Source organism: Pocillopora damicornis, chromosome 6 (assembly GCF_964200805.1).
Source record: "Pocillopora damicornis chromosome 6, jaPocDami1.2, whole genome shotgun sequence".
Lineage (NCBI taxonomy): Eukaryota > Metazoa > Cnidaria > Anthozoa > Scleractinia > Pocilloporidae > Pocillopora > Pocillopora damicornis.
The window spans coordinates 14,994,555-15,013,502 of NC_142675.1; the positions used below are offsets into that span (position 1 = coordinate 14,994,555).

Consider the following 18,948-nt stretch of genomic DNA (forward strand, 5'->3'; position numbering starts at 1 on the left):
GAGCTATATTGATCAGCCTCAGTATGTTTCGTTGTGGCAACATAAAATTAGTCCATAGAGGACCTTGTTTTCTCAAATGCCTTTTGTCAAAATCAGACAATCACATAACTGCATTACACCTTTCAGAAGAAGTTTAAAGAAGATTTCAACTTCCCGAAGAAATCCGAATAGTTTTAAAATGCCATAACCAGCCAAAGGGTAACGTAAGATAATTCTCTAACAGCACTTAAACTGGACGCTCACCGAATGCAAACCGGCCATCGATTCAGGTGTAACGATATAAATTACTGGTTGAAGCCAGCTCTTATATAGCTTCTTCCGAGGGGTTAAAATATCGCGAAAGTGACTGAGTTCTGAATGTCGGATATTTCGTAGAGTTTCATCACTACGCTCTGTGCTTAAATAAAATTTATCCTCTGCCATCCGGTAAGCAATTAGTTGTCGTTGACAACGACTAATTCAGTTACCCCTCCACCGAAGCAGACTATATTTGTCATTGAAGCCATTACCGTCTATTCAGCTTCACGCTGAGTTATTCGGCTTAGGGTCGGCTCTTAGAGTATATGAAAAAATATAAAAAAAAACGCACTGGAAAAAGCATCCTCTTGATCTCAGATAATTACAATACATCTCTTTAATTTTTAGTTTCACCTTATAGTTGTGAAACCACTTGCCGTTACTCTAAGGCGACATTTTGAATAATGAGACTATTCAAAATCATAAGCTGCAACCAAAAATTATTTGCATGCTTTTTCTTTGACAGTAGCTTCAAAATGTTTGAACGTTACTAATAGTTAGTGATGTTCAAATATTTATTGTCAGAGATTTCGGATATATGGTTGCTTCCTCATAGCTCATCTATCTTCGTGTCATTCTTTCCTTTTTGCCGTTTATCTTTCGTTTGTAGTATTTGGATATTTTAAGTTGCAGCTTTTATGCATTATCGTTGAATCTGCCTCAAGTTTTGTCCGCTTATCTCTAGGACGTGGTGAAAACGTTTTCCGTATTTAAACCGACTCCATTCCGTGAAAAATCGTCTTGATAGGCGAAAGACATGTTTACCGTCAAACGATGGGGCTCAATTAAATACTTTGGCCATCAAGTTAGGCTTTCCGGTAATGAAATTTGTGATTTGTGCATATCGGCGACAAAAATATTGTTATGGTCATGGTCTCAGCTAGAATTGAAATAGCACATACTTAGTGTACTACAGAATTGACAAACTCGCACAAAAATCGCACTTATTAAATGTACTGCATTCGTTAAGTTTTGTTTCACTGGTAAAAAAGTCAATCTATCCTATGTGAAATATCATAGACGTCGTGCGCCATCGTGGATTGACAGTTAAGTAGTGTTGTAATTTGTTACGGTTTGATAAGCGAGTCAGTTTTTTTTCACTTGCCACTGTAATTCCGGGGGTGTTGCGTAGGTGAAGACTAGTATTGAAACCCACATTTTTGAGGTGACCGTAGACATTTAAGTTTGCAGTAATTATCAGTAAGATAACTTTTTGAGTACCTTTTACATATTTCTCGAATTGCCTCCCAAGCTACCGTGAAGTAATTATGAGTAGCAATTAAGTCAATCCTTAAAATCCGATCATAATTGAAATAGATGAAAGGGGCGCATTTAATTCTAGCTAGTCCCTCACGTATCCCACGGTTGTTGTTTTTCGCTCTCTCTACTATCTATGACTTTGTGTAGTACTAGTACTGTTGTAAAAAAGTCAATCTATCCTATGTGAAATATCATAGACGTCGTGCGCCATCGTGGATTGACAGTTAAGTAGTGTTGTAATTTGTTACGGTTTGATAAGCGAGTCAGTTTTCTCACTTGCCACTGTAATTCCGGGGTGTTGCGTAGGTGAAAACTTGTATTGAAACTCACATTTTTGAGGTGACCGTAGTTTACAAGAATTATCAGTACTACCCTTTACATATTTTCGAATTGCCTCTCAAGCTACCATGAAGCAATTATGAGTGGCAATTAAGTCAATCCTTAAAATCCGATCATAATTGAAACAGATGAAAGGGATGTCTTTAGTTCTCACTATTATCAATGACTAGTACTATTAACTTCAAAAACATGCTTAGTTAATTTAAGAAGTTAGTCACTTTATCATTCAAACTGTCATTAGACATTCTTCGTGAGTGTGTGTTTTCGTAATTTGTATTTTTTACATTATGTGATGTCAGAAATATTATGAAAATATCAAACAAATAAATTAATCATTTATAGTCTGTTTCTGCTGTAAGGTATACCGGAAGTGGCCACAGGTATAAAAAGGGTTTGGGCAGCATGAGACCCGATCAAGTGTTTCTAATTACTCCCTTCCTTTTTCTTTTCAAAATTCTGCACACCTATGAGGAAAAAGCCATTAATTTTAAACATACTTTAGCAATGATAACAAACTAGAGGAACTTTGTGAACCACGCACCTTTCCCTGGAATCGTATAAAATGATGCTCAACTTTACAATTTCCATTGCCAAGTTTTGGAATTTACGAGTAATATATCTCCCAGATTCTATAGAGTGGAGTATAATGGACGTCAAACATACATTTCTAGTAAGTAGAGTCTGAAATGTTTGAAGGTAAATCCCTTTTTGTAGTTCAGGGAGCATCTCCATACCAAAAAGGAAACAAAAAACCTTAGTCTAGTGTCAAAATTCACAGAAGTTTCATTAAGAAATTTTTAAAAGTACTTCTTTCGTGTTATGTTCTATTTAAAAATGAAAATCGTCGACTTTCAATTAATACTATGTCGTGAAAAAGAAAACTTATAGGTACCTACTTTAACACTTTTCTTAGATCTGGTTTTAGGGAATCGTAGCCGTTCTTAAGATAATTAACTTTTCGTCATTTTAAAAATGAAATGAGTCAGGTGATGCGTACCTTTCTCTTTTCGGCGACGGATTCTCACGTGTTTAAAGCAATTTGATTTTAAAAGCCGTTACAAACATTCTAAAGTGCGTTCAGTGAATCTAATTTCTCGAACAATGGCCTCAAAACCAAGTCAGTTTTCAGTTTTCTCCAAGTTACGTTGTGCTCCACTAGGCTAACTGATACCGCTTTCATAGCTTTCAAGATCAGGAAATCACCACTTGACAGGTTTGGTCTGACCGTGTTTTCTAGAAGAAAGTGACGTGCTTGTTTCGAAATGCAATGCCACAGAGTCTAAAGCCACTTATGTCCGTATGAAAAGGCATACCAATTTTTTTATATGTATATTTTTTGAGAATACCGTAAGAGTCAGCCTTTTGATATCAGCAATACATCTAAATCCTATACATGAATCCAAATAAACGCTTCATTTGCTGTATAAGATTAATTAAGCATTAGCAAGCAAAAGGTTTCATGTCACTCGATGATGTCTACCTAATCAAAGATCTTTTCGTTTTCGTTTTTATCTCAAAGAGATGCGTCTTGTTCTGTGCTTTCTATAAAAAATTTTGAACATTTCTGACCATGATTTAAAGTCGGAAACTGACACGTGTCGTGATTGTTTGCAATGCAATGCATTGCTTCCAAGTTTCACGCTCAAGAGGTTTGGCTAGCTAAGTATTTTCCATTTTCACGTAAACGTGCAACACCTGCCTCCCGTTGTCTAATGATCTATTAGATAGAAAATGTTTGTGTCGATCGGATAATACAGTTCTTTGGCTTTGGGCTCAACTTTTAATTCTTTTAGTTCACAAAATTGCGATCAAGAATCGCAAGTTCTCGATGAATTAATGCTTCATTTGCTGTTTATGATTATGTACGCATAAGTCAGCTATAGATTTCGTGTCATTGGTTGATGTTAGCTTAGTCCGAAATCTTTCCGTTTTTACCTCTAAGGAAATGCACCTTGTTTTTAGCTTCCTAGCAATATTTTGACTGATCATGGTTTAAAGCCGGTAAACTGACACGTGTCCTGATTGTTCGTAATGCTCTGCATTGCTTCTTAGTTATACGCTTAAGAGGTTTAGCTTGCTAAGTATTTTCCATTTTCACGGGAATTTGTAACACCTGTCTTCTGTTGTCTTATGATCTATTGGACAGAAAATAATTGTATCAGACGGATATTGTAGCTTTTTGGCTTTGGGCTCCACCTTCAATTCTTTTATTTAACAAAGTTGCCAACAGGACCTACACATTCTCTAGAAACTTCTTCTTAGAGGTGTTTGGTTGGTACGGTTTGTGAACTCACGCAATGATCTAACATCGCGCAAGCAAGTCTTTAAAGATTTGTTTTATCATATTTTTACTTCATATTCTTTTCAAAGATAATCATGAATGAAAAACCATACTCAGCACAAGTAAGAGATTCCATTAAGTTGATAATGCAGTCATGTTACTTCAATACGTTGATGCATAAACATTGTGTCGCCATTTACAATCAGTAAAGAGACTCTAAACAAAAGGTTACTCTAGTACATCGTAACTATTTCATCTTCGGGATAAAGATAACATAGATGGGAAAATATCTAGCATAATAATATATATCTCCCAATCGCCCACTGAAGAACTATTCAGAGATTTAGGCGAATGTAGTCGAGTTGAAACACCTAGCTGTTATAACTTCCTTATAAACTCCCACAACTAAAAGAGAAAAACAACAGAACAACAAACATTGAATGCAGTAAATGTCAAGAATGACAGCAAGGAAATAGTTAATAATTGGTAGAAGGAAACTTAATATCAAATTGAACGCATCTAAGAAGAGGTAATTTGTATTAGCACAAGATCCTCTACTCCAAGTTTAGAGAGGGGTTCTTTTCAGACTGGCCGAAATCTTGATGTACAAATAACTAATCGTTTTGACTTCAATGTTCCTGAATTTTGACACAATTGGCCATTTACAATGTTGTCACATGAACTGAATAATATTCTCTGCGAAGCGTAACTGATCTCTAATGAATGAAAAAAGGAGAGATTTAATCGGAAGGTGTCTTTGGACAGTTGGCTGAAATCGGACAGTTAAAGCAACCAATCATACTAAGTCCACTCAGTAAAATCCACCAATCACAGAGTTGATTTTAATAACCATCGCATCAACCACTTACCCAACAAAACTTGGGAATTTCCAAATGGAGGATTTTTTATTTTAGACAATGTCTCTATTAGAGATATTTTTTAAAATTTTTTCTCGGAGTTTTTAATGGTCATAATTGTTGCTAATAAGACTTTGTGTCGTCTAATTGGGTCTGTAATCATACTCTTGCTTGACAAATCACACTCCGCTTCGCAGTCGTCCGATTTATCAGTCACTCGTATGATTACAGACCGAATTGGAATCTGCTCGGTCATATTACCATTATTAATACTAAAAAAATAGATCAGGCCTAAAAGATAGTCTTGATTAGCTAAATCAAAGAAAAGTCTCTTAATCCTGTCTAAAGTTAAACAATAGGTGATCATTAAAGTCAATCGTCAAAGTCATGCAGACGAAAAAACGTGCTCCCCAACACGCAGTGCGAATTGTTTATTTTCAAAGATACATATCTACTCCCTAACTGGCTTTCTTTAATTTCTTTCTACAGGTTGCACTTGCAATTGTGCTGTTACGCAAGAAAGTACAAACAAGGAAAACTCGACTGTAGAGGACCATTGCTTCGTATTATAAAAGAGTGAACAAGTGTGATGGAGGAAATCTGATAAAGATTTATACAGACATGTGTCAAGTTGTAAACGGAAAGAAGCAGTGCAAGGTTTACTGCAATGGCAGAACCGACTTGGACCAAAACACCAGTGAGTATTAAAGAATTATAAGAAATGTTGATATAGACACTAGTTGAAACGAAATATACTCGCCTTTGATTCTTGATATCCATCGTTCAGTGAGTTTTGTTTTTCGATGCCCGAAAAGTAATCGATATGGAAAGAGTGTGGAGATAGGTTTGAAGTCTTGTCTCCTCAATATCCAATCCTTTTCAGACTGGATCGTTTGGATTTAGCAGTAAGTGTGATATCCCTCATATTTCAATTGTAATACTGCCAAATTACTGTCAAAAACCTTATTAAGGAAACTTCCTTTGCAGTCGCGTTTGCGTCTGCAAAGCCGTACCCTATTAAAAAAGAAGCAAAATTGTCTTTCTCAGCGAATAGCTAGTCCAATAATGATAACAGTGACCAGATAGTCGATCGTTACGTTCTCCTATTAATCCTTCTATTTCCTTTCAGTATTTGACATCGTGAAGTGGAAAGGTAAGAAGTGCATTCAAAAAAGAGCCGGGCTCATCACATACTCGTTGAAAGTCATCAATGGAACGAACGTAGTTTTTGAGGTGAGTTTAGTGCGCTAACACAAAATGGAAAGGAAAACCAACTCAGTTGATCGTTGAGATTCACCACTCATGCACAAGTCCCTGCTTCTTCATTATTTCTTTGCTTGACTACTCAAAAGCAAATCAAATAATGGAAATAATGATGATAAAATAATAATGAAATAGTTGGGACGAAAGTGATGAGAAAGTGATGATAACGACTACGGCTATATGATGACGATAATGATGGTGCTGCAGACAGGAAGGTTGTGACACAATATTAGAAACAACAGCAAAGAAATGAAACTGGAAAAACAATTTAACGGAATATTTCACAAACATAAGCTCTTGTTTGTCAATAACAAAACCACTTTGACATGAGGGAAATTTTGTTTGCTTGTCAGTTTGTTTACTTGCTCATTACTTAACTGTTAAATTTGTTGTTTTGTAGGAACAGTCAGCGTGCAACGAATCAACCGACACTGAGTTCTTGTTTAAAGAGGAAAAAGATGTATCGACAAATACCTTTACATACAAATACATCTCAAGCACTAATCAAGTGATGTACCTCGGAGTTAATCATAACTGTACTGATAAGAACTTATATGTTTTTTTTCCTGGAACCGTGAAAGACAGGCGATTTTACATGAATAGAGAAAGGGTTATGAAGCGTTAAAATTTTTGTAGTTTTTACGACAGTTGTTCATTTATTTAGACAATGGCCCATTAAACTAAGTTTGTGAATTCCCTGAGTGTTTCATTCAAAGTATAAGAGGATTGAAGTTAGGTCAGAATATATATATATTCAAATACAAATCAACTACAAACCAGACGTTGGGCCTAGGAGTGAGTGGCAGCTAAACTTATGATAATTTATTTCTTCATTCCACAAATAAGCAAAACGAACGGGGACAGGGGGTGGGAGCCCGAGAGGAAGAGCGGGAAGCGGGAGCAGAAATTGAAAAGGCAGTCATTTGTTGTTAATTACTGCTAAAAATCCAGTCAAAAACCCGCACCCAACCGCGTTTTTTTATTTTCATTTAAGCTCCACCGAGGTTCAAAGCAAATTTTATATGCCAGAAAACGTAAATTTGTACTCAGCATTGACACCGATGAAATTGGGTACCTTTCGAAGTCTGTTACGTTAGAGGTCATGAATGATATGACATGAAACATGTACACATTTGTCAGTGTCTCGCAAGCTGTAGTAGTCGAAATTCTCTGGCGAACAAAGCCAGTCAGGACGATAGGGCGTCAAGAGCTATATTGATCAGCCTCAGTATGTTTCGTTGATAAATAAAATTAGTCCATAGAGGACCTTGTTTTCTCAAATGCCTTTTGTCAAAATCAGACAATCACATAGCTGAATCACACCTTTTATTATCCCAAAGAAAAGTCCGAATAGTTTTAAAATGCCATAACCAGCCGAAGAGTAATGTAAGATGATTCTCTAACAGCACTTAAACTGGACACGAAAGATCGTGAATGTCATAAAAGACAGAATATTTCGAAAAACTTTTGGGCTGGATGAAGTCGCAGAGGAAGTTTTAAGGTTTAGTTCAAGAGACAAAACACAAAAAAGGAAAAGACAAGGAATGGATTGAAAATATATATAGTTAAGCGAGCGAGTAGCGTGAAAATGCGTGAACTTTGACTGAGTTGTTGTATCTTGACTTTTGTTTTTATTTTGGGCCAAAATATCGCGAAAGTGACGGAGTTCTGTTTGTCTGATATTTCGTAGAGTTTTACCGATTCCGCTTTGTGCTGAAATAAAATTTATCCTCTGCCATCCCGTAAGCAATTTGTAATCGTCGACGACGACTAATTATTTACCCCTCCACCGAAGCAGACTATAATTGTCATTGAAACCATTGCCGTCTATTTCAAATTTCACGCTGAGTTATTCGGCCTTGGGTCGGCACTTAGAGTATGGGAAAATATGAAAAAACGCACCGGAAAAAGCATCCTCTTGATCCCGGATAATTATAATACATCTCTTTAATTTTTGGTTTCAGCTTTTAGTGTCGAAACCACTCAGTGGAAGTTCCGTTACTCTAAAGGGGCATTTAATTAGAAGAATGAGACTATTCAAAACCATACGCTGGAACCAAAAATTATTTGTATATTTTTTCTTTGACAGTAGCTTCAAAATATTTGAACATTACTAATTATATTGTCAGAGATTTCGGATGTATGTTTACTTCCTCATAGCTAATCTATCTTTGTATCATTCTTTCTTTTTTGCCGTTTGTCTTTCATTTGTAGTATTTGGATATTTTAATTTGCAGCTTTTATTATGCGTCTTCGTTGAGTCTGCTTCAGGTTTTGTCCTCTTATTTCTAGGACGTGCGACATTTTCCGTATTAAAACCGACTCCATTCCGTAAAAAATCGTCTTGATACGTGAAAGACATGTTTGCTGACAAACTATGGGGCTCAATTAAATACTTTGGCCATTAATTCAGGCTTCCCGGTAGTGGAATTTGTGATTTGTGTAGATCGGCGACAAATATCGTTATGGTCATGGTCTCAGCTAGAATTGAAATAGCACATACTTAATGTACTACAGAATTGACAAACTCGCACAAAAATCGCACTTATCAAATGTACTATATTCGTTAAATTTTGTTTCACTGGCAAGAAAGTCAATCTATCCTATGTGAAATATCATAGACGTCGGGTGCCATCTTGGATTGACAGTTAAATAGTGTTTTAATTTGTTACGGTTTGGTAAGCGAGTCAGTTTTTTTTTCACTTGCCACTGTAATTCCGGGGGTGTTGCGTAGGTGAAGACTTGTATTGAAACCCACATTTTTGAGGTGACCGTAGACATTTAAGTTTACAGTAATTATCAGTAAGATAACTTTTTGAGTACCTTTTACATATTTCTCGAATTGCCTCCCAAGCTACCGTGAAGTAATTATGAGTAGCAATTAAGTCAATCCTTAAAATCCGATCATAATTGAAATAGATAAAAGTGGCGCATCTAATTCTAGCTAGTCCCTTACGTATCCCACGGTTGTTGTTTTTCGCTCTCTCTATTATCTATGACTTTGTGTAGTACTGGTTCTGTTAACTTCAGGGCGGCATGTTAACTGTAGATCAGTCTGTCAGTTTGTAATTCAAATGGTCAAATTTTTTTCTTTATCTGTTTGCCTTGTTCTCTATTTAAAGAGCAGTTTTATGTCACGTGATGTAATATAAAAGCTACTCTTTGAAGAAAATATTTAACAAATGAATGAATCATTTATAGTCTGTTTCTGCCGTAAAGTATGCCGGAAGTGGCCAGAGCAAGGAAAAAAGGTTTAGACCTGATCGAGCGTTTCTAATTACTCCCTTCCTTTTGCTCTCCAAACCGCTACGCACCTATGAGAATGCGCCATTAATTTTTAACATATTTTAGCGATGATAACAAATTAGAAGAACTTTGTGAACAAGCATCTTTCCTGGGGATCGTATAAAATGATGCTAAACTTCACATTTTCCATCACCCAAGTTTTGGAAATAACGAGTTACATCTCTCCCAGATTCCACATTAGACTTCGCTCCATCACGTGTCATTTCCCTGTAACCAACCTGTATTTAATCACGTATTCTAACCGCATTGCCCAACACCACTGAAAAACAATTCAAATGGAACTAAATGCCACTGATAGTGAATTTTCCACGCAATTCTCCCGTGTTTTGACTTTATCTACGAATATAATTCGGTTTTAGCTACCTTGGACTTAACTCAATCGCGTGTTAATTCCTTCTTATTAACCTGCATTTTATCACATAGCGGGCGAAGTCCAGATAGGCAACAACCAATCAAGAAGCCCTCTTTGAAATATTATCCTTTTTTCTTGTTCAATGTATCTTGAACTATTAGAGATCGCAATATATCTTTGGTTTGAGTCTATTAAAGGTACAAAAAAGTTTCAGTTTGGTTTTCGTAGTAAAATTACGTGAAATTATATTTTTGAAGTAACCAACTGTTGCCGAATAATTTTGATTTTCACTCTGTTGTAGGAACGGCAGTAAGCGTTGTCCCTTTTACACTCATTAGTCTCTCTCCAAAGGGGAATAGATGGCGTTGTGTGACTGACGAGACCAAAAAATTCACGGCGTTTGGAAATGTCAAAAACATATCTGTCCTTTAATGATCTAGTTCAAAATGAAAACCGTCCATTTTTCATTACTTTAAAAAAAACATATAGGTATGGATTTAACACTTCTCTTATATATGATTTTTAGGAAATCGTAGAAGTCCTTGAGATAATTAATTAACTTTTTGCCATTTAAAAAGGAAAATGTCAGGTGATGTGTAACTTTCTCTTTTCGGTGACTTTCTGATACTCAAAGGCGTAGATGATCTTAATGCAACTTGACCGAGATAGCCATAGGCAGATTTTGTGCTCCACAAGGCTAGCTGATACCGCTTTCACTGCTTTAAAGATCAGGACAACTGATCACTTGACATTGGTACGAGAGTGTTTTTCTAGGAGAAAACAACATGCTTATTTCGAAATGCCGCAGGGAGTCTAGAGCCGCTTTTGTTCATCTGAAAAAGGCATATCATAAGTCGCTCTTTTTTTTTCTCTTTTTTTTTACGTATATGCAATTGACTATTTTGAGATTACCATTTGGTTCACTGTGAAGAGAGTAGTAAGAGTTATTCAGAGTAAGCCTTAAAGTCCTAAACATGTGTCCAAATGAATGCTTCATTTGCTGTATATGATTAACTGCATTAATAAGCGTACGGTTTTATGTCATTCGATGATGTTTGCTTAATCCGAAATCTTTTCGTTTTCGTTAGTTTTACCTCTAAAGAAATGCATTATGTTTTTAGATTCGTAGAAAAAATTTTGGCCATTTCTATCCTGATTTCTAGTTGGTACATTGGTACGTGTCCTGATTGTTCGCAATACTGCGCCGCGTTGCTTCCCATTTTCACGCCTAAGAGGTTTAGCTTGCTAACTATTTTCCATTTTCACGGAAAGCTGCAACGCCAGCCTTACGTTTTCTGATGATCGATTAGACAGAAAAGAACAACTAACATTTAATATGATAAAGTCAAGTATGATAACAGGGAAATACTTAACGATTGTTGGAAGGAAACTTAATATCAAAAGAGAAATGAAAACAAGGTCATACTAGATTGTATTAGCACAAGATCCTCTACTCGAAGTTTAGAGAAAGTCTTTTCTTTCAGACTGGTCGAAATCTTATGTACAAGAAAACTGTTCGTTTGGACCTCAAGTTCCTGAATTTTGAGACAACTGGCTATTTTACAATGATGTCACATCATGACCAAATGAAATACTTTTGTCAAACTTTTGCGAAGCTCAACTGATCTCTAATGAAAGAGAAAAAGGAAAAAAAGGAAGAATGTTTTCCTATTAATAATATGGTGTGACACGAAAATTTGTAATCAGAAAGGGCGACACCAGAGGGCAACAACCCTCATAATGGAGAGATAGAGCAGGCTTTAGGAAGGTCTTAAAAAGCTAAATAAAAGAAATATCTTTGAATCCTGTTACAAGTTAAACAATACATGTGGGTGCACCCAGACGACAAAGGTGCTTCATAAAACGGTGACCGTGCAAATTGATTGCTCTTAAATATACAGATCTGTCACATCATGAAGTTCCTCCAGAAACACAGAGTGAGTCCAACTTAGTTAGTCACCATTGTGACAGGTACTCTAGTCGCTCTCAAATCCCTTCCTCTCTAGATCGCATTTGTAAATATTCAATTATCTGAGAAAGATCAATCAAGACTGAAACTACTGGTGACGAGTATTGGTTCTGTTTTTAAAAGAGATAATTGATGAGGTGGAGACTGGCTGAAGGTTAACTGCGATGACAGAGACACTTTCGACCAAAACAGAGTGGGTATCAAATAATTTTTTAAATACTAATGATGTAGTACTCGTAGAAACATAAGATCAGTGCCTTCGGTTATTGTTTCTCATGGTTCAGGGATTTCATAATAGTTATAAATTGGTGACTAGATTGCGAAGTGAAATACAAATGACAATTTATATTGTAATAAAAATCTTTTATTCTTTGCACACTTAAGAAATTAGATTCATCCAAAGACTCAAAATACAATTGACGAAATCCATTGATTTGGCCACTATCTTTAAAAATTCAGAACTTTGTGAAATCAACATACAGTCAAGACCATCTCTCCATGAAACACCGTTTGTCTTGATTAGTTGTGGAAAGAAAATATAGATTGTCATCAGAGCAGTTGGCACTAACTCCGAGGTACATGGCCTTATTGGTACTCGAGGTGTATTTGTATGTAAATTTTCCGGCGGTATTTTTCTCCTCTTTGAATAAGAAGTCATGGCTGGTTGCTGTGTCGCACGCCGACTGTTCCTATAAAAACAACAAATTTAACACTTACATGTAATTTTCAATGAAATAAACTTCATTTGACCTGCGGATGAAAATCAAGTAAAGCTGTAATCCTCGCAAGTGAGCTGCAATTTACGCAATTGCAGAAAAAAAGCCTGAAAAAAAAAGTCGAATGTCTTGTCGAAACCTGAATTTTTTGCAAGCCTCTTTTCTGCATTTGCTTATTGACACATAATTTCTAAGTTTATTTTCTTTGCTATTGTTAATGATATTGTACCACAACTTTCCTATTTTCATCGTGATCGTCGTTGTGATTATCATTTTTATTTTAAAAGTTATTTATCGGTTAAAGGTCGTGATTGAGACCTTTGCCTCTAAATGCTGCCCAACTGGCAAAACAAAACATATTACAACGAAGCCAAATAAAGATGTGTTAGTCAACTCGTCACGCGACCAATAGGATAGCGCCCGCTGTGGAGGGCTGGATGGGAGAACACGACCCGCTCAATCAGATAGCAGGATTTGTAGAATACTGCCCACTCATGCATAGAGAGCAAAATAATAGTATTTATTATTTTACAATTGTTATCATTACCATAACCATGAGTCGATTTGCTTATGAGAAGACAAGGAAGAAAATGGGGAAAAAACAAGGACTTGAGCACTTATAATAGACCTATACGACCAACCTGAGTAGGTTTTGCTTTCCCTTTTGTATTAGCAATCTTAACTCACCTCAAAAATTACGTCCGTCCCATTTATGACTTTCAACGAATATCTGGTGTTTCCGTCTTGAAACTGAATACACTTCTTTCTATTGTGCTTCACAATCTCAAATCCTGTAAGAATAAACATATCAATAATGAAAAAACGATTTTGGAAGGACTTCGACTATCCACTACTTTTATCATCATCGAATCAGCCAGTTACTGAGAAAGACGACATTGCTTTTCGTGCAGATGGTTTTTGTAAATATATGTAAATGTATAATCGCTAATGCTTTGTATTAAGCAAATCTGCCATCAAGGTTATCATTTACACGTGATATATTCTACTTCTTAGTACAAATAGAAATATTTAAAACTTTTTGAAGTTTTCTTGAACTTTATTTGTTGCTATCCCCGAGGGACCGAGCACTCAGAACAGCTTTGGCCATCAGTTATTGTTCATGGCAGAATTGACAATTATGTGTTGGGGAAATATCGAAAAAGTGGCGTAATTTTGGAGAAAGGCTGAAAGCAAAAAGCGTTTCTGAAATGTTGCATCTGACACAAACTTGGCGGGCAATTTTTTCAAAGAACTCGATGCCAACTCCGATCATGTTATCGCCATTTTAACAGAATTTTAAATCATGTTAAGAATAGGAGAAATGGTAAGTTTAAGTTCGGTTAAGAAATAGAGAGAGAATTTTTATTTTCCCTTCGTCACGAGCGTGGGACAAAGAAAAATTCTGGGTCCCCGTGAGGAATCGAACCTCAAACCTTTGGATTCCACTCTCCGATGCTTTACCACTCTTGTCATGCCATCAGCATTGCTGATCCTAGTAGTATGCAGGAAGCGTGTCATATGAACTTCGTAGAGTCTCTGTGGCTCAGTGGTAGCACGGTGTATTGGAGCGCGGAATTCGAAGATCTGAGGTTCGATTCCTCATGGGGACTCAGAATTTTTTCCTTGTCCCACGCTCGTGACAAGACGAAAAACCATCGTTCTATATTATTATATTATTCACGCATCTGCTAAAACTGTCATCAATAGATATTTTAGTTCGAATTTTGTCCCAACTCAGCCTGTTTCCAACTGAGAATGGACCAAATGTCACAACCACGACTTTGGTTTTACGTAAAATGAATTAAATCATCTTAATGGCGAGTAACCAAACCTACTCCTCCTAAATGGTACTTTACTGATAATATGGGGATTCCTAGCGTTTAGAGAGATGGGTACGGTTGTGCAAGCTGGCATCTGTGACTTTAGGAAGATTATAATATTCCATGAGCTAAGGTAAAAGACCGAGGCAAAAAACCAAGAAATAAAGGAAAAAACAAATTTTGAATTTCTTTTCTCCTCACTGAAAATTTTGCGGGTTACAAAGTACTCGTAGGCATGGATCTGACTTTAAACCTTCAAATGCCTCCAGTCACGGCTAAATCGCTTCTACATTGAAACGATTTTATTAGGGAATAGTTGTCATCGCCAACTGAATTTTAACGAAAGAAATCGGCCACAATGATGAAATCAAATGTGTTACAATCAGTTCCTTACTTAATGTGGATGTTAATCTTTTTCAAATGAGCGCCTATGCTTGCCTGTGCGTCCTGGCTTTTTAGTTTTTTAGATGATATGGAACCTTAAATTTAATTGTCCTGGTGGCAAAAAGTAAATCTTGTCTAAGCCCTTTTTTTCTCAGCAATATCCTAGCGTCAAAAGGCACAGCCATTTAAACTCCTGAACAATGAAAGCTACAAGAACTAAGCCGTAAATGTTTTTTCAATGACAGTGTATATTGTAATCACGTAATACCCACTTGTCTGTTGGTCGAAAGTGCCTCTGCCATTGCAGTAAACCGGACACTGCTTCTTTCCGTTTACAACTTGACATTGGTTTGTGTAAATCTTAATCAGATTTCCTCCATTAACGCATGTCTCTCTTTTAAAAGACGAACCTATGCTTCTTACCAGTGGAATGTGACTCGATCCTGTTTTTTCGTGCGACAGCACAACTACGAATGCAATCTGGATAGAAAGAAATTGAAAAATCCGGGTTAGAGAACAGCTCGAGTACCTTTTGCGGTTCTTGACGGTAGGTAGGCCACAATTAGAGGAACTTGATGATGCACTAGATGCGTAAATCTGATAAAAAAAAAAATAGGTTGTACACTCACAGTACTTTATTTATCTGCTTGACTGACTTCTAAGAGGGTTTTTCTTTCACCTTTTGCTTAACTTGGATTCCCCCCCCCCCCTTTTTCCTATTTCATACCGGTTGAGCTTTAAAAACTTTTTTCAAGAGTGTATAATTCAGTTCATGAAGTATCATGGTAACATCGCCAATTTTTGTCAAAGTTTAGGAACCTAAAGTCAAAAAAGAGATACACAAAAACGTCGGCCAATCTGAGAGGAACCTCTGTGTAAACTTCGATTGAATTTCTGCCAAAATAAAACTGTTTGCGTAAGTTTTTTTTCTATTCTTTCCGAAAGAGTCTTTAAAAGTGACTTCAATTTACTTCCCATGACCTGTTAACTGACACCTTAGCATCTTACGTGTCATTTCCCACATCATCGACTCGTTATTAGTTAATATGAGGAGGTTTATAAAAAAGTGTTGACAGCTCGGTGTTGATACGTGACTGCACCATGCTATTGAAGAATGCTCTTCCGCAGAGTTTCCCAGGAGGACTTAGAAATGTTTAACTGTCACCGGCTTTACCCAATTAGGTGATCATTATTTTGCATAATGAATATAAGTGAAGCGAAACTTACTAAGGTGACGAACATACGTGATTTTTGAGATCGAAACGTTCCGATTGCTGAAAGTGGGAGCAAAGATTTTAATCTTTGCTCCCACTTTCAGCAATCTTAAAAGAAAGATCTTGTCAGTGTGACATGCGTTCATTTGTAGACTTGAATCTGAAATTACGTCTATGATCTGCTTAGAACTCTACGGCAGTGAAAGCAACCGGAATTCATATCATTTTTAGGCTTAAAACCATGATCAAAATGACCATAAATTTCTACAAGAAAGCAATTAATAGGCAAGATATATACGTTTTTCAAGTAAAAAAAAAGCCCAAAAGTAAGAAAGGTTTTGAAATTCATCAAGGCTTAAAGTAAGATGGCTTGTCCTTTCTGAAAAGGTCAGATCAATGCGTCATCAAGTATTTAATTGTGACAGATCTAACGATTCTTGTAGAAGGCTTGTGTTCAACTGATGTTGAAGTAAATATAACTGAGTCGTCGCAACATAAAGAAAATTTTCTAAAGCCTTTCTTTATAACTAGAAGGGTGTTTTACTCTCTCTTTCGAAATAGGGTGTTTGGTTTTTTTTCCCCGAGGAAAATTAACTAAGGGCAATTATTTAGTGGCCAAACCTTGATCTTTTAAACGCACAATTCAAGATCAGCTATGTAGGCGGAAAAATGTCCAAAACTAAATAAAGTTTTTGTTCGAAAAATGAAGCTCTGAATTAGCGAGTCTTTTTACATTTTACATCTACGTGATTTAAAAGATAATAGTTAAAAAGAATTACAATCTATCTGAAACCAACTTTTATTTAAAAAGCAGCTCAGAGAGGGCTGTCTGGAAAAAAAGGCAAGGAAGCTTCGAGAGCTGGAGGCAACGCTTCAATATTGGTGTGGTGCAGCAAACCCCTTCCTTTTCTTATCCAGTTGCGTAACGATTATCTCAGCCTTTGTTTCCGAAAACACCAAAAGGAGAAAGAATAACTAAATCCCCCATGACCAATGTCTTTTTTTCCTCACCCAGGAGAATTGTTACAACCACATCTGTGATAAAGTTTGCGAACTGATACACACGTCTATGTTAATTGGCAACGCTGTAAGCGCCATGAATAATCAGTGGTGGCAAACGAACTCAGCGCTACGCATAATATTATAATTGGAGATTCAGTTTGTTATTCTATAAAAATAAAAGTCAAGAAAACCCTGATTTACTTACTAAAAAAATCTTTTTGACGTCCATTTTACTCCACCTTCAGGAATCAATCAGAGATCTTGGTACTTGCAACAAACCAAAGTTTTTCAATAGAAATTTTAAGATTCTACACCCGTTTTATACCGTTTGAAGGGGTTGCACCTTAGAAGTACCTAATTTACCCCTCATACCAAAAAAATGTTAAGAATGGATGGTACATTCTACACACAAGCACTGTAGAGTAAAAGGGAAAGCCGTGAGAAAAAACACACCACTAAATCGCGCCTTTCCTGATAAACTTTTATCACGCTTTAACCACTTCCTGGGTGATTTACAGTAGAACACCATATATTCACAGCTTCTTTATTCAATGATTGAATTTCGCGGAGTTTGAAATTGCTTACATTCCGTCATCTGCAAACTTGTTTTATAGTTCACACAGTTTTCTGAGATAATACAGCTGAAAGAACGTAAACTTTGTTTTCTTTGTTTCGTCGTAATCAAATTCAGCTACTTTTCGTGACATCTCCCCGCACACTCCCCGCGCTTACTTTAGAGCGCTTGTTCGTTGTCGGTTGGGGAAATCCGCCACCTGAATGGTTTGGCCAAATTATTTTGGTAAAAAAAAACGCCGCACTGAAAAATTAACCAGCCAAAAAAACAACGGAACGCCTAACTAACTGATTGAATTACACTCTTAAGCCTGCTCTCACAGAGAGTTACAAATTTTAGTCCAATATGAAGCTCCGGATGGATGAAATAAATGGAAAAAAATAGCAACAAAACAAAACAAAACAATAAACAAAGCAGAAAAAAAAAGAAAAAAATCAAAAGCAACAATTAAAAAAAAACAAACAAACAAACGCATAACGTTGGAATAAGTGAGAGATTAGTGAAAATAACACCCACTCAAGTTTTATTCAATTATGATTCGACTTAAGAGATTAAATTAATTGCCTCTTAAAAATATTTACTACTAGCCCTGGTAACAAAGGTCAAAAGACACGTAACTTGTTCTTGACAATTTTCTGTTAAATAAATTTGAAAACCTTAAATTTCCACGATAACAGTTATTTTTTAGATCAGTAACTTTTTTACCGGCGACGTACCAGCCATAATAAATGATTCCCCGGCATCCATGATTTTAGGGTTCATTCGCCGCTATCCCTGTTGACATTTTTTGGAGAGGTCGCACGGAAGTTTTTTCCTTTGCCTTGCACGTGCAACTACAGGGATTATAATCAATAACCCTTACTTAGTTCTCAAGTGGGCGAGGAGGGGTTGTGTGGGTTTCTACTGATCCGAAGGACTCAGATATTTCTGTTATTCCTCTTGATTCTCTCCTGCTGAGGTATTTTAGTCAAGCTCATGTCAACTTTGCCACACACACACACAGGGAATTTATGAACTATACACTCCTGTTTAGGCAGGTTAATAGCATCTTTAGTTGCAATAAGTTCGATCTTAACGTCATCTTCGACTTGAAAACACCGCATATGCCTCGTTATTGTAGACAACTACAGACATATTGACATATCCTTTGAAATCGGTCGAATGTTAAGCATTTCTGAACGCTTTCCTGGTCTTTTTCAATCTCCATTTATTAAGAGGAAGGATAATCACTCGAAGTGATATCAGATAAAAGATGTTTCTCCGCCTTTGAGATAACAGAGGGTTTTTCTAGGAGAGATTCTACATTTTCTAAAG

The 18,948-nt window shown here is 36.4% G+C and overlaps 2 protein-coding genes across 2 annotated transcripts; one reads left to right on the forward strand and one right to left on the reverse strand.

The window, feature by feature from the left end:
* Positions 1 to 4,272: 4,272 nt before the first annotated feature.
* LOC113666498 (uncharacterized) lies at positions 4,273 to 6,982 on the forward strand. The gene is made up of 4 exons (XM_089210844.1): positions 4,273 to 4,299; positions 5,584 to 5,731; positions 6,164 to 6,267; positions 6,698 to 6,982. The coding sequence occupies exons 1-4, from the start codon at positions 4,273 to 4,275 to the stop codon at positions 6,920 to 6,922; spliced, it is 504 nt and encodes a 167-aa protein (XP_089066970.1). The 3' UTR covers positions 6,923 to 6,982.
* A 5,347-nt stretch (positions 6,983 to 12,329) lies between these two features.
* On the reverse strand, positions 12,330 to 18,717 carry LOC113666487 (uncharacterized). Its single transcript, XM_089208718.1, has 4 exons — positions 17,266 to 18,717; positions 15,117 to 15,324; positions 13,328 to 13,431; positions 12,330 to 12,613 (listed from the first exon to the last, which is right to left on the reverse strand). Exons 1-4 carry the CDS (start codon positions 17,287 to 17,289, stop codon positions 12,407 to 12,409), a joined length of 543 nt encoding a protein of 180 aa, XP_089064844.1. The 5' UTR covers positions 17,290 to 18,717; the 3' UTR covers positions 12,330 to 12,406.
* Between the last annotated feature and the right edge of the window lie 231 nt (positions 18,718 to 18,948).